General features: G+C 37.8%; 1 protein-coding gene across 4 annotated transcripts in view; it reads left to right on the top strand.

The window, feature by feature from the left end:
• Positions 1-9,240, top strand: part of grid2ipa (glutamate receptor, ionotropic, delta 2 (Grid2) interacting protein, a) — an 87,000-nt gene extending 77,760 nt beyond the window's left edge. For all 4 annotated transcript variants that reach the window (XM_028454302.1, XM_028454301.1, XM_028454304.1 and 1 more), the window contains 8 exons: positions 534-623; positions 764-960; positions 1,063-1,218; positions 4,876-4,962; positions 5,041-5,170; positions 5,258-5,376; positions 5,456-5,620; positions 7,371-9,240. In XM_028454302.1, the coding sequence (XP_028310103.1) occupies positions 534-623; positions 764-960; positions 1,063-1,218; positions 4,876-4,962; positions 5,041-5,170; positions 5,258-5,376; positions 5,456-5,620; positions 7,371-7,412 (986 nt within the window). In that variant the 3' untranslated portion in view covers positions 7,413-9,240. The remainder of the gene's footprint in view (positions 1-533; positions 624-763; positions 961-1,062; positions 1,219-4,875; positions 4,963-5,040; positions 5,171-5,257; positions 5,377-5,455; positions 5,621-7,370) is intronic.
• The last annotated feature ends 5,350 nt before the right edge of the window (positions 9,241-14,590 follow it).

The following is a 14,590-nucleotide window of genomic DNA, read 5'->3' as shown; positions in this document are numbered from 1 at the left end:
ATGTTCATCTCTCCTGCTCTGTTTCATCGGGAGGTGAAATGCAGGTCGGTGTTACATTTATTGCGGGTTGATAAAATGCCAAGCAGTGTTTTGTGTGACACCTACACGGAGAAGTCCGTGCGGTAGTAAAATCTGAGCTTTGCATTTAATTGGCCTGGTTGACTCTGCGCAGACTCCACTTTGCAGGTGTCCGCCCGAGTATGTTTGAGCCTTAAGAATTGACAAATTATTTGAATAATGAATTCCATTTAGTCAGCATTTGACAAAAAAAACAGCTGATTATGGACTTTTTTAAAAAAAAAAATGACACTTGTTTGCTCGTTTCACAGTCCATTGTTGTCTAGAGCCTTGGTTCCCAAAGTGAGATACGAGTACCCCAGGAATGTCTTTGCTCCTCTGGCAAATATCTGCAAGCCACATAAAGCCACGTTCTTTCAGTTGTAGTTAAATGTTTAACATGTACACGTGTAACACATTTTGTTGGGCTACCAATACATACAAATGGGTCACCTGATCATAACTTCTATGTCTAGTGCCCTCTCCTGAGCCAACCCTCCAGCTGGAAACCTTTAGGAAGAAAGACGTTAGAGAAATCTTGTCCCGTAAGAAAGCTTACAATGCATGTAAGTATGTTTACAAGTATTACTACTTGTTTTTGTGTCAGTTTTTAACCCCAATTAAAAAAAAAAAAAACATTCTTTAAACCAAAGTCTGCACAGACCTGTAGCTTTTCATATTTTTAATTTGTTCTTTCAATCATTAGCCATCCTGATAGCCCACCTGAAGCTGTCTCCAAGGGAGCTTTGTCAGGTGCTGATGAATATGTCCTCAGACAGGCTGGAGCCTGCTCACATCAAACAGCTGCTGCTGTACGCACCCGATGCGGAGGAGGTGAAAAAATATGAGCAGTACCGACAGGACCCCAGTAAACTCAGTGAACCAGATCAGTTTGTGTTGCAGGTATACATCTAAACCACATAAATCATTTTTTTTAAATGGGAGATCTGAGGCTTGTAATTCTACTATTGTATTTAATTCATTTTCCTTCTGTGTGTTTATTAGATGTTATCAGTACCAGAGTACAAGACTCGTCTGCAATGCCTCCTCTTCAAGTACTCTCTCCAAGAGAAGACGGAGGAGCTGAGGGGAGCGTACGACTGCATATGCAAGGCCTCGATAGAGCTGAAGACCAGTAAGAAACTGTCCAAGATACTGGAGGTAACTTACAATGGGGAAGAGAAACTTTTAACTCAAATTTCTAAAGTTATTATTGAAGTCAAGGAATACCTCTACTTATAAGGACGTAATTTGTCTTTATAACCAATGGTCCTGCAGTTTTGTGCACTTTTCATTCATTATTTAACACTCAGACCAATGTAGTTATTAGGTCTGTTAAAGGTAGGGTTGGTAACTATCTCCAGATACACTTTTCAAGTTTTTGGTAGAAATGTTCATTATGTCCGGACAGATGTGAAGATCTTATGTATTCTGAAAAAGGAACGAAGAAAATCTGTCAACTGTAGCGTCTGTAAATCTGCAATAACTGCGACCAATGGGATTTTCACGGTTCGTTTTTTTTCAACCAATCACGTCTCCTGGTCTTCCTGCTCGTTCACGGCCCCGTGCGTGCACGAGCATACATTGCAAAGCGCGTCACCGTTGTTAGAGGAAGCCCGGAAGTAGACAACAGAATGGCGGAGAAAGTACCTATTCCACGTTTACTGGTAACGTCTTGCCCTGCTAAGAAGGGCAAGAAAAGAAAGACGTTTTTAGAAAAAGCTGCAAAAAAGAGGTCTTTGGATTTAGCGAGAGGAAAGACAAAAATCTGCATCGGAACATCTTTTGAACGATGGCGACAATTGAAGGAGGACAAGGGCCTGAAAACTGATGCTATGTTTGCTGAATTACTTTTGGACAGGTAAGGTTGTTTTATTGCCTGGGTGATTGTGTCTTTACGTAAGGCAAGGGGGGGAGGGGGGATCTTATGTTGTACTCTGTGTCATCCAGATGAGAGAGCCCTTGATTGTCTTCCAGGCTCTCCTTTGAACTCGTTTTATTTCCTGCAGGCATTCTGTTGCATTAAAAAATAATGCATTTCAAATCAAGTTTAACGCTGATTACTTTCTGTAATTCTGTCATTTTCACAGAGATGATAATTTCTCCGTTGCTGGAGTCCAGGAGTTAGACATTAGTGGTCCCGAAGAGACAGCTCTTCAGCAATTGGATTCAAGGTATGGTAATTATAATTATAATTTTTTTCCATTTATTTAAAAAAAATGCACGCTGCTTTACTTGCATCACAGTAACATGTCATAATATCCCTCAATTATTGTTCTTTGCCTGTGTATTCAGTATGCCGTCCCAGGACCTAAACGTTGAGGTTGGAGCTGATGAATTTAATGACATTTGGCCATAAGTGGAGACAGATCTAATAAATAAATGCACCAAAGTTGTTTACATTTTTGAGGTGTGGTTATGTAATTTTCAAAATACATGGTCAAGGTGAAGGTTGTTAATAACATAATTGAAAACTCATCCTATTGTTCACGGTTAGGTTATTTAGATGTATTCCTAAGATTGTTATACTTTCTGTTTTTCCAGATATTGCAGGTTGTTTAATAAAAAATCCAAGAAGTGGAGCCTCTACACAGTAAAAGAAGACAAAGACTGGCTACATCCCAGACCTCCAGAGTGCAATCCTTAGGAAAAGGTTGTCTGCTGTGGGAGGGTTGCCACGGACCATAACAAGGAGGCCTGACGATCCCCGTCAATATGGGGTTCTGTCAGGTGTCCCTGCTCCAGCCACCCAGGACCTGTTGCAGATGCAACTGAGCAGAGGGCGAGGTGAGTTGACTTATTTTGTAAGTTGATTATAAAGTACTAATATGCTTATGTGCGAAAGCTAATTAAAAATCTACTTCACATAATATTATAATATTTATACCAGGTCTACTTGTACATATTTTACAGCTCTAATAAACTAAAGAATTTGTATAAACATAGCTGATGAACAACTGAAACTGTAATGACTTTTTGTTATCGAGTGAAATACAATAGAAATGGTGTGGTTTGTCTATCAAATGCAGTAACTGTCAGATATGTAATTCTGACAGGTGAACCACTGCCGAAACAATAAGTTCCCACAGTGGACGACGCTGCCACAAACAGAGCCTCACCTGCCGACCAACACTTCATGTGTATTGCCTTTGTTAATTCCATTGTTTTTGCTGGATGAAAGTTGTATGAAGTGTATGTGATGTTTCTTTTTTATAATAAAAATTGTACGTGTACACATTTGTTATCATTACTAGTAAGGAGATGCAAAATGTTATAGCTTGATTGTAGATGCTTTTTGTTCAAGCAAATGCCAAAATACTATATAAAAATGTGTAAATACAGCTACTACTTCTGTAATGATAATAGATAAAACAAAAAAACAACACCTTGCTCAGTGCAGGGCTGTCATATTTACACATTTATTTACACTTGTCATAATGGAAACATTATTGCACTCTTCCAGGGATGTAACCTGTATAATGTCCCAGTAGATCTGGAAAGCAATCTCTGATTTGTGGCAATCCTCCTTTGACTTCGGCCACGTCTCCTCTGACTCCACGATGTACTTGGCTCCGGACTGTAATCAGGGTCAGAGGCATAAAACCTCTCACCTTCTGAACTCTAAAAGAGAAATAAGAAATTATATCAAACATTTAGGCTTTTCGTCAATGATTACAACTGAACAAAAAATGTATCTGTAATTGCTGTAGACATGACATTATTTTTCCCAGCTCTATTACATCTATTGAATTAAAAAAAAAAAACAATATTAGATTAGATATACTTTATTTTATTTCGGGCAGGGAAATTACAATTCCAGTTGTATTACAGAAAGAAAAGAAAAGCAGCACTTGGGTGAAATAATATATAAATACAGAATATTAAATATAAAAAAGAAACCAGAATGTACAGAAATAGTCTGTTATATTATCCCTGACTGGTAATTAGGCAAAAAGTGGCACTAAAAAGAAACAATAAAAATGAAAACAACACTAAAAATAATAATTATAGACATGCAGAAAAGTAAGATGTTGTAATGGAAACTGAATAACAAGGTGAAAATGAATAAGGTGCCAAATAAATGAAAATAATGATTATAATAAAATAAATTAGGTAAAAGATGTATTACTTATGTTCTAGGACAGTGGCAGACCAGCTGATCGATACTCTGAGTAATGGTAAAGAAAAACTCATTATAATAAACCTTTGTTTTCAGGAGGACTACAACTTGGGGACGAATGTCGCCCTCCTTCTAAACGCTTTACTACCGGGTAACCTAATGCTAACATGCTAGCTTGGCCGCCACCGTTGATAGTAAATTAGTCACTTTTTTAACATATAAAATGATAAAGTATATCTTACCGCTGAATGCGACATCATACGCTTGGCTGAGGTCTGCTTCTGCGTGCGCGTTCATGTGAGTGACGGGGGGTGGCTTCAGAGGAAGCACAGGGGGGAGGGGGAGTCGGAAGGCGGAGCTGTCGGAGCATGCTACATCAAAATCAAGCTAGGTTTAGAAAGTTACTGACCCTGCCTTTAAAGATCAAAGTTGCAAAAAGAAAAAAAGTGTCTTCTTTGTCAGCTTTGTCAATCTTCTTTGTTCGCCACCGTTTTTTGGATCCACTGATGATTGTGCAGCATAACAGTACTTACTATTTGACTCAAGCAAACATTTATGTATTTTCGAATCCTTTTGTGATGAGTTGCATTACATAACTCAAAGCTTAATTCCAATGGGAATTTTATTAAATCATCCATGACAAATGCATCAGTTAATTATCAGCTTTTGTTCAAAATGTGTTCATTTTTCTTACCCAGTTTGTGCTGGCGATGGGAAACTATTTGAACAACACTCAGCCCAAAACTAACAAGACTACAGGTTTCAAGATCAATTTTCTGACAGAGGTATAGCATATTCCTGTATTCATACCTTTCTGTTGTAAGATTTCAAAGCATTGTTTAAATCAACATTGATCTTTGCAGCTGAGCACGACCAAAACAGTGGATGGGAAATCGACATTTCTGCACATTCTGGTGAAATCCTTATGTCAACACTTTCCTGATGTACTGGATTTTTCTAAAGATCTTACAATGGTTGTTCGGGCAGCAAAGGGTAAGTGCTAAAACAAAGTTCTGGAATGCTATACGTTTATATATCTCTTTTAAATTAGAATTTTACTTCTGTGTTCATACTCTTCAGTGAATCAAAGGACTGTCGCATCCGATCTGAATGACCTTCATGCAACCATCCAGGAGATTCGTTCAGCTTGTCAAAAAATTCCTGCATCTGCAGAGGACCGCTTTGCTGTGGTCATGAGTGTATCCTTTAAACCAGCAGGGAACTGTAATCTTTATGGGTAGAATGGCACTTTTGGCTTCTTGACGCTTCGGTTTGCAGAACTTCTTGGAAAACTCTCATCCTGCACTTCAGTCTCTGGAGTCTCTTCAGCAGAGGTCCATGGAAGAATTTAGTAAAACCGCCTCTTACTTTGGCGAGGACAGCAGTGGCACCAACACCGAGGCCTTCTTTGGTATCTTTGCTGAGTTTATAAATAAGTTTGAGGTGAGTGGGAACATTTATTTGACTCCCTAGTTATTTTCCTTTCAGCGATTCGTCCATCAACTTGTCCATTCTTTACATAATTATTGGTGAGGATTAAGGAGGCACTTATGCTGCGTTCACACCGAATGCGTCATGAAATGTCTGTATGTCCAGATTACATACAAAGTCAATGGATAGATGCGTCCCAGATGCGAAATCTTTCCTGTGCGGCAGTGCGGTCCGATCCGCACGTCAAGTGCATTGGCCGTGAAAGCGCGCACCCGATTTTACGCATATTCGCACATTTGCAAGAGTTGAAAATATTGAACTCCTGCGACTGTTTCGCATGACAAAAGCCAATCAGAGTCTATGTTGACAATGACGTCAGGCCGTCAACATGGACACCGGTCTGTTCACCCTTTCAACCATGAAGTAGAAGCTGTGTTTGACCACCTGGAGCTGTATGACACGGCCTTTATAACCGAGACTGGACTAAGAAGTATTTTGTGTGGAGGAGAATCAGCGAGGAGGTGGTGGTAGCAGGTAAAAGTTCTCTCTGTAGTTTTCATTTTTGAAAGTCGGCCCTCAGCTAGCATAGCATTAGCCGCTAATCACGCCGGCTTCTTTCACTGGTGGTTTATGTTTGTGTGAGGAGAAAAAGGAGCACAGCTCCTCGCTTCAGCAGGCAGTGAATCTCACCGAGTTGGATGTGTCGCTGTTAAGCGGGGCTGGAGACATTTTTTGATCCTGCGGACCCTGCGGTACGTTTTATGGGGCAGATTCTTCCGGTGCCGCAGAAGACACATTTGTTGTGAACACAGCATAATAGGCCTTTTCAACTTCAGCTTTTTTTTTGTTTCACTTTATGTAGATTGTTTCACACCCTTAAACCTATTTCAACAATTTTCATCATATCTTTTGCATTATTTCACAGTGTTCATTGGCTAGGCTAATACTGGTTAGTACTAATGCTAGGCAAATGCTAATCCAGTGCTAGGTTAATGCTAATGCTATATTAATGTTAGTCTGATACAAATGCTAAGCTATTGCTAGGTTAATGCTTATTTAATGCTATTGCATTAACATATAGCTAGTTATTGCTATCACTAGCTAATGTTAGGCTAATGCTAATATTAGGTAATGCTAGTTATTGATAATGCTAGGCGAATGCAGGCTAATGTTAATGCAAGTTAATGTTAATGCTTGCTAATGTTAATGCGAGGCTAATGTTAGGCTAATGCAAGCTAATACTGATGTTAGGTTAATGCTAATGATTGCTAATTATAATGCTAGCTAATGTTATTGCTAATGTTAGCTAATACTAATCCTAGCTAATGCTAATGCTAGTTAAAGTTAATGTTAGGCTAATGCTAATGCAAGGTTAAATCTAGTTAATGCTAGGCTAAATGTAGCTAATGTTATTGTTAGGTTAATGTTACTGCTGGGTTAGTGCTAATGCAAGCTAATATGAATGCTAATGCTAGGTTGAATCTAGTTAATGCTAATGGTAATGCTAGGCTAAATCTGGCTAATGTTTAAGTGAATGTTAGGTAATGGTAATGCTAGCTATTGCTAATGCTAGGCTAATGCAGTGTTCGACGACGCAGCCTAGCACCTGCATCCTCCCACTTTATTTTAAAAAACAAAATGCAAGACATTTTTGCAAATCTCTTTTCTATAACTTCTACTTACACTTGCATAATGTACATCACAAATTCCTAGAAATAATGTTTGAAAATAAAAGTCAAAAACTCTTGTTGTTTTCCCACAGAGGGCACTGGTTGATCAGCAAGCTGGCCCCCTGGCCTGGTAACACACACTCCTGTGTAGAAATGTCCAGAGGTTAAAGTGTACACAAACACACAAGCACATGCACACTTACACACTTTCACACCATTTCTAATCCATGAGACTGAGTAAAAAGTTGACTTTGTGCATGTTTACAGGGAAAACAATGACAGTGTTTGGTGAAGAAAAGCTTTGTACCGGTGTTGTATTCCATGTGTCTCCCTGTATTATTCACACTGTGAATGCTGACAGTTAATCAGTCCAACACAGACTTGTCTGATCTTTAAAGGCAGGGTAGGTAATTTTGAAAGTAGCATCCTCCGAGTGCTTTGCTTTTACCTGCCCCCTCCTCTCTGTGCTCCCTCTAAAGCCACACCCCTCACTCACATGCACAAGCACAACAGGTGAGCGCAATCGCACTGATGAGAAAGTCTCCCTATAAACGGCCTTTCGCTGTGCACAACGGAGCTGAGAACACCTGAAACGTGCACTGCACAATACGCACGGGAAAAGGACTGAAACCATTTGAAGGGGTTCTGGTGAGCTTATAATGACTGGACTGTTAAAATGTGAACTCATCATTGTATAATTCATTTGCTGAGTTAATTAAGTTGTTTATATGAGAAGAGGAAAATACTTAAATTTGCTTAAAACCTTGTTTATGTATTTAAGGGCTAAAATAAGTTAGTATTTAATATATACTAAATTTCTCTTTAATAAAATTCAGAGTGAAAATATTTAATTTATGTATGAAAATAGTACAATATAAAAGTATTTATGTTGAGAAATTGGTAAATTGAAATTGCAACATGTTTAATTATGTTATATATAATTATATTTGATCACTAGTGATCAAAAGTTTTCATTTAAGTTTTCCCTCATCTGTAAAAATGTAATTCTTAATATAATTTACATAATCTTCAACTATTGTAAGTGCCAAAACACAGTGACTAGGAAATGAAAAAAATGGTGATTAAAAAATTCAAAGGTTTACAAAATAAAACCAAGTAAAAAAGTTTTAAAGGACCAGCAACTGATGACATTTGACCATCCTGCTTCCCGTAGCAGCTCAGAGCTTTGTTTGTTTACAACATGGCGGACACCGTGAGCACTCACGGTTGTTTGTAGTGATGCACCGAGAAAACAAGCCGACTGAAACAGAATGAGCAAACCCTGCGCTCAGTGTCTGGATATGAAGCGGTAGATCGTGTGATAATCTACTCGCCCTCCTCCCCGCGACAAAATCGGCCGCGATCCATCGGCCACAGGAGCACATAGACAATCAGTGAAGGTGGAGTTACATTGTTAGAGACTTTAAATGTCATAATCTTTGTTTTAAATGCTTTTAAACCATATGGATGCTTTTATTCTATCTTACCTGTTGTTTAACTTAGTGATTTGCAACTGCCAGCAAGTCTCTCCCTCCATGTTAAAAGTGTATCTCATATTAAAGCACGTATCCAGTGTTGTATGATATATCATGTAGAACATAATAAATAATAACACTGCTTAATTTGTGCAACTTTACTTTCTCCTTCTTTTAGTTAAAGTCAGGGCTGAACATTTCAAGCTGCATTTTAGATCTATTTTAGCAGGTCCATTATACAGCTTTAGAAACTTATGCTACAGAAATTAGAAATAATAATAACTGTTAGATTGGTGCATTTGTTTTATTCCTTATTTGTGAAGTAAAACTAAAGACGTTCTATTTATTTATTTTTTGCTGCCCCCCTGGTAAGAATCTCAAACTCCACCTGCGAGAGGGAAAATGGAAGTTCCATTTTCCATTATGGAATGCTTTCTTGTACGGTCGCCCGTGATATTGTACATGATATGAGTAATAACATGTGTTATAAAGGTTATTTTGCACAATAGGTGTGCCTTCAGATTTTTACTTGTCATTTGGTGAGACAGGGAGACGTGATTGGTTAATAGAAAACAAAACTTTTTTTTTTTTCTTTAATCTAAATTTTTCAGGCTTACAGCTGCTACAGATGATGGAGTTTCTTCGTTTTTTATTTTCTGTCAGGACATAGAGACAATTTCAACCAAAAATGTAAGAAGTGTATCTGGAGGAAATTACCTACCCTACCTTTAAGCTCTGCTGTGTGACACATACCGTAGTTACTCAGTAACATTGATTAAGTTTTATTACTTTATTAGCACCTGCAGAGTGCTTTACAACAGATATGATACATAACCGTGGTATTGAACTTTAATAAGAACGTAGACCAATAAAGTATCTTTTCATATCTAATTAACTTATATTTGTACATACTGTGCGACTCAAAGGGGATTTTGGATTTTTTTAAAGCTTTGTAAGGCACCCACCACTTTGAATGTTATGTAAGTGTTACTGTAATGCTTTCAGCCCGGATCATTCCAAACATTGTGACAGCTAAAGGCTCAATGTTAGCATTTTGTCCACAAAACTCAAGACTTTGACTCTGGAAATATTGACAGATGGAAAATTTCAAGCAACTTGTATTGAGTTGAACACACTTGGTTCCAAAAACCCAGACAGAAAGACAATAATTGCTCATCCACGGAAGCCTCCCATGCAGCAGACCTGATTCTTACGTGTTGGGTGACGGATACCGTGACACACTTTCAAAGATCCAATGGAATCCCTGCATCATTGGGCCAGGAGAAGTGGATGTATGCAGTGGTTATTATGGTAATCTGGGCTTTTCGTCAGTGTCAGTATACACTTAAACTATTTCCATCTGTGTAAAACTTCTTTTTATATATACTGATAACCTGTACCTTGGTTCTTAGGACCTGTTTCTAAAGAAAACTGCTCTTCCTTGATAATATAAGACATAAATACTACATATAGCATAAGACTCTATCCATGTGGATACGGCTAACACAAGGCATTTAATTCCAGCAAGTTCATTTTGTCTTTTTTGAAATAATATGTTAAGGTTTCATTTATTCAGGAAATTCACCTTAAAATTTACTTTGAAATTTACTCTCAGGCTGGACAACAGGGGGCGTAGCCAGCCTGAGAGAACTCTCAAGTGTGCTTGGGGAGATCATGTCCCCCCCATTCCCTGGTTCTGGGGTTCTCCCTTGGATGGCGTTGTTTTGAATGGGCCTTTCGTGGGGGATAATTTGGGATGGGCCTCATGGCTGTCCCCCGTCTCTGGTTCTGGGTGCGCTTTGCCGGGGGGTGTTGGCTTTGTCCAAACCTTCAAAAGCAGTCAAAATATAATTCCAAACACAAGTGAAATAATAAATTAAACAAACTTAGATTTATAAATGAATTCAACTATTAAAGATGGACCACACTGGTTGAGGACAGACTGGCTCCCTCTCCAGGGTTAGGGCCCCTTCTGTTCAAAAATACCATTATCCCCAAAGCTGGTAGTGGTGGGGCACTTGCCGGGTTTGTTTTTGGTCATCGTTTGCAGGGGTTTATTTGGAGCAACAGTGTTCAGGGGTGGGGCCTTGCAGCCGGGGGTGGGGGGTGTGATCCTTCCGGGCCAGCGCTGTTGGTGGGGTGGTGGGGTGGTAGAGGCAAGGATGGTGATATACGTACTAATAGCAATAATGATTAATGAACAGTTTTTCCTTTTTTATTTAGTACTCCATCTCATGCATCTGACTATTAATAATCACACACACACACACACGCCATCCTTAGTTTGTTTTGTTTATATTAACTGTATTACTAATGTGCTTCTGTCCTGTACTTTGTTTTTTTTTTTTAATGGTTTTGTGTCTACTTGTAATTGTAGTCTTGCAATTAAAAATAAATAAACAAAATGTTAGCCACGCCCAGATAAGGATACATGAAAGCAATCAGTAGATGCCTCTGAGGAAAACTGACAATTGGTAATGGAAACATGTCATGAGATCAAAATTAATTTCAAAGTAAATTTCCTGAATAAATTAAACCTTAATATATTACATGGCATTTAAAGTTGGTTTCTAATGGGTGGGCACTGTGCATTATTTGAATGTTAAGATGTGTTCTGTGCACTGCAACATATGTCTACCAAAGGGTAAAAGTGTGTGTACATATATAAACAAAGTATATGCTATATTATCAGTATTTTAAGGATATTTGTATTTATGTATCTGTATTTGAGTCCTGGAAAAATGTTGCATTTTTGAGGCTCCCAGTGTTTAAAATCTTTTTGTTCTGCTCTAAACCAGACAAACATAAAGCAATATATCTGATCCTTTACTCGTCTTAATCCTTGTGATTTCAGTGTATCTTTTACAGTTTGTTTCCTTATCAGACAAAAATGTACCACTGTGAGATGACACAGGCGCACGTTTCCCTCTCACTTTGACCCAATGACGCTGACCACAGGTCTTTATGTTGTGTAAATGATTACACAGCTTTACTGCTGATGAATGGAGTGTCAGCCCCTTCCTGGTGAGAAATAATAAACCTTTTACACTTTAACTGACGCTCGTTGCGAGCGTGGAGTTTGATCTGAAACGTTAAAGAAACCTGAAGACAGAACCTTTCAGATAATGTTTCCGGGTTGTTTGTTACTAGTTTTGTTGTGATGTGAACTCATTTCACAACTGGACAAACACAAGGTGTGAGTGTCAACAAAAAGGTGAGTTTGTTCAATATATGGACATATCTAGATCAAAATATATACACAGGATTGTAGTAATTCTTGAGTGCTAGTATGTAGTTGGTAAAAAGTGGTATTGATACATGAAGAAAATTTAACAAATTAAAGCATAGGATGAAGCTGGGTATTTTCAGAGGTGTAAAGAGTACTGATATATTATACTCAAGTAGAAGTACTGTTATTTGATTGTAATTGTACTCAAGTACTAGTAAGTCAAACATGAAATACTCAAGTACAAGTAAAAAGTAGCTCAATTAAGTAGTACTCAAAGTAAAAGTTAGTCAGTGTAATCTAATGTGAAACCTGCACATTTTGACAAAATGTGAAATAATCTTATTTAGGAGAAATTATAGATGGAAACAATAAATTACACCAATGATGCTTGATTGTTTTGAAAATAAATAAATATATTTCAAATCAATAGCAAAATTTTTAAAAGTTCATAATTGACCGTTCTTTATGAAAGCTTACCCCACAAAGTTTTACCGTGATTAGGTCTGGATTACACAAATCATTGTGATTTTTGTAATTGTTGTATTGTTCGTTATTAGCTTATTTCATCTTCTTTCTTTACCATAATGATCACTGATCCAGAAAACTGGCCATATCTGACAATATGGATATTTGTTGCTTGGTGGAAGTTTGCAAAATTTGACAGTCTTAACCTGATGGATTAAGTTTGAGATCAATTTAATCTCTGTGAGTCACTGCTTTTTATGGTGAGAGTTAGTGCCTAAACTTGCAGAAGGTTGGCACACTCCCCAACAAACATTGCTAATTAGTGGAAAATTCATGTATCATGTTCATGATTTGATTTTGGCAACAGGCCCTTCGTAATGCCTCTCCTACCAATGTAGCACTGGATTATTTTCACACTGGAGAGTAATGCTCGATGCCAATTAAGTTATGAAGTCAAGAAAAATCTTTTCCATTTGGAATACAGATGACCCCAAACGTTGCAGTCAGTCATCAAGGGAGCAGCGTGGCCTCGTTTCAGACCAAGCTTTCTGCGAGCGAAGCCACTCTGTCAACTGTTGACATCGTAGTGCTGGTGCTCTATTTTATATTTGTGCTCGCTGTTGGTTTATGGGTAAGTAGAGCAGCCACATGTTTACATTCTGCATTATGTGTAAATGGGCATCATTGGGGCAAGGTTTGCATAAATATTATGATGAAAATAGAAATACTTAGAAATCTTACACAGGTCTATAATAAAACTAACATAGGGCAACATTTTTATTTTAAAGATTTTTTCAAAACAGCATTTATAGCTAGACAGTCACACCACATGATATTTTGACACTTTGAATAAATTACCGAAGTCATTTAGTATCATTATAAAGTGAGGGCATTTACTAAATTACTACATATTCTGTATATTTTATGTATTTAAACCTGTTTTTTACTAAATGATATGCAGTTGGACAAAATATCATTGACCTAATAAACCAAATATAGAAAATCATGATGGTAGAAATATATAGTAGTTATGCTATACTATGCAGAATTCAATACACATCTAATCTGTTTGAATATTAATGATGTTTAAACACTTTAAAACAGCAGTCAAAAGCCAGACATTATATTTTGACACACTGATTAGCAGAATGATTACAGAAGTAATTTAGTAACGTGTTTTTTTTTTTTTTTAAAGTGAGCGCATTTACTAAGTTACTACATATTTGTTATCTTTTTATGCATTTAAACCTGCTTTTTACTAAATGCAATGCAGTTGGACAAAATATTTAAGCATTGGCTATTAATACGGTTGCTGTATCAATTTACCAACATTATATCCGTACGCAGCGCCCCTCATTGGCCAGTGTAGGTCACGTGACTAAGACTAAACCTAACCCTAAAAATTGTTGCGATATAAGGTTATAACTTAACCCTAAGACACCACGTACGTACACTTCGGTAACCGTACCAATAGCACCGGGGGTCGTCCGTACGGCAACCGTACAAATAGACACTTTCAAATATTTAGGAGTCACATCATTGACCCATTAATCAACCAAATATACAATGTCATGGTGGTAGAAATATGTGTAGCTATGATATACGATATACGAATATGTTTGAATATTAATAAATGTGGTTAATAAAAGTGAACTTTAAACATTGTTGCATTAAGGTTAAATGAGAATCTAACATCTTCCTCACATGTCCTTCATCACTTCTCATCTTCAAGTTGTTGTTGTTGTTGTTGATGTTACTGCTGTTGTTGATTCTCACCAGTCGATGTGGCGGACCAAGCGCAGCACAGTGGATGGTTACTTTCTAGCAGGAAAGAACATCACCTGGTGGCCCGTGAGTCAAACTATGTGAAATAATTCTATGACATGTTTCAGTGATTTTGTTTGTTTTTTTTACTACTCGACTTTCCTAATTTATTGTATATCTGTGAGTATGTGTGACTTACTTCTCACACCTTGGGGGGTCTTTCATCAAAGTGTTCTCATTAGAGCCAGGCTTATGGTTTAAACCTGGTTCAGCTAAGCCATCCGTGACCACGCTGGCTTTTACCATTCCATCAAACCCTTCTCAGCTTGGAGCTCCCCAGCTGAGCCAAGCCAGCTGACAGTGTTTAGCTTAAGTGAAC

Source organism: Gouania willdenowi, chromosome 8 (genome assembly GCF_900634775.1).
Source record: "Gouania willdenowi chromosome 8, fGouWil2.1, whole genome shotgun sequence".
Classification (NCBI taxonomy): domain Eukaryota; kingdom Metazoa; phylum Chordata; class Actinopteri; order Blenniiformes; family Gobiesocidae; genus Gouania; species Gouania willdenowi.
Note: the sequence above shows the minus strand (reverse complement) of the source record. Positions and strands in the feature narration are given on the sequence as shown.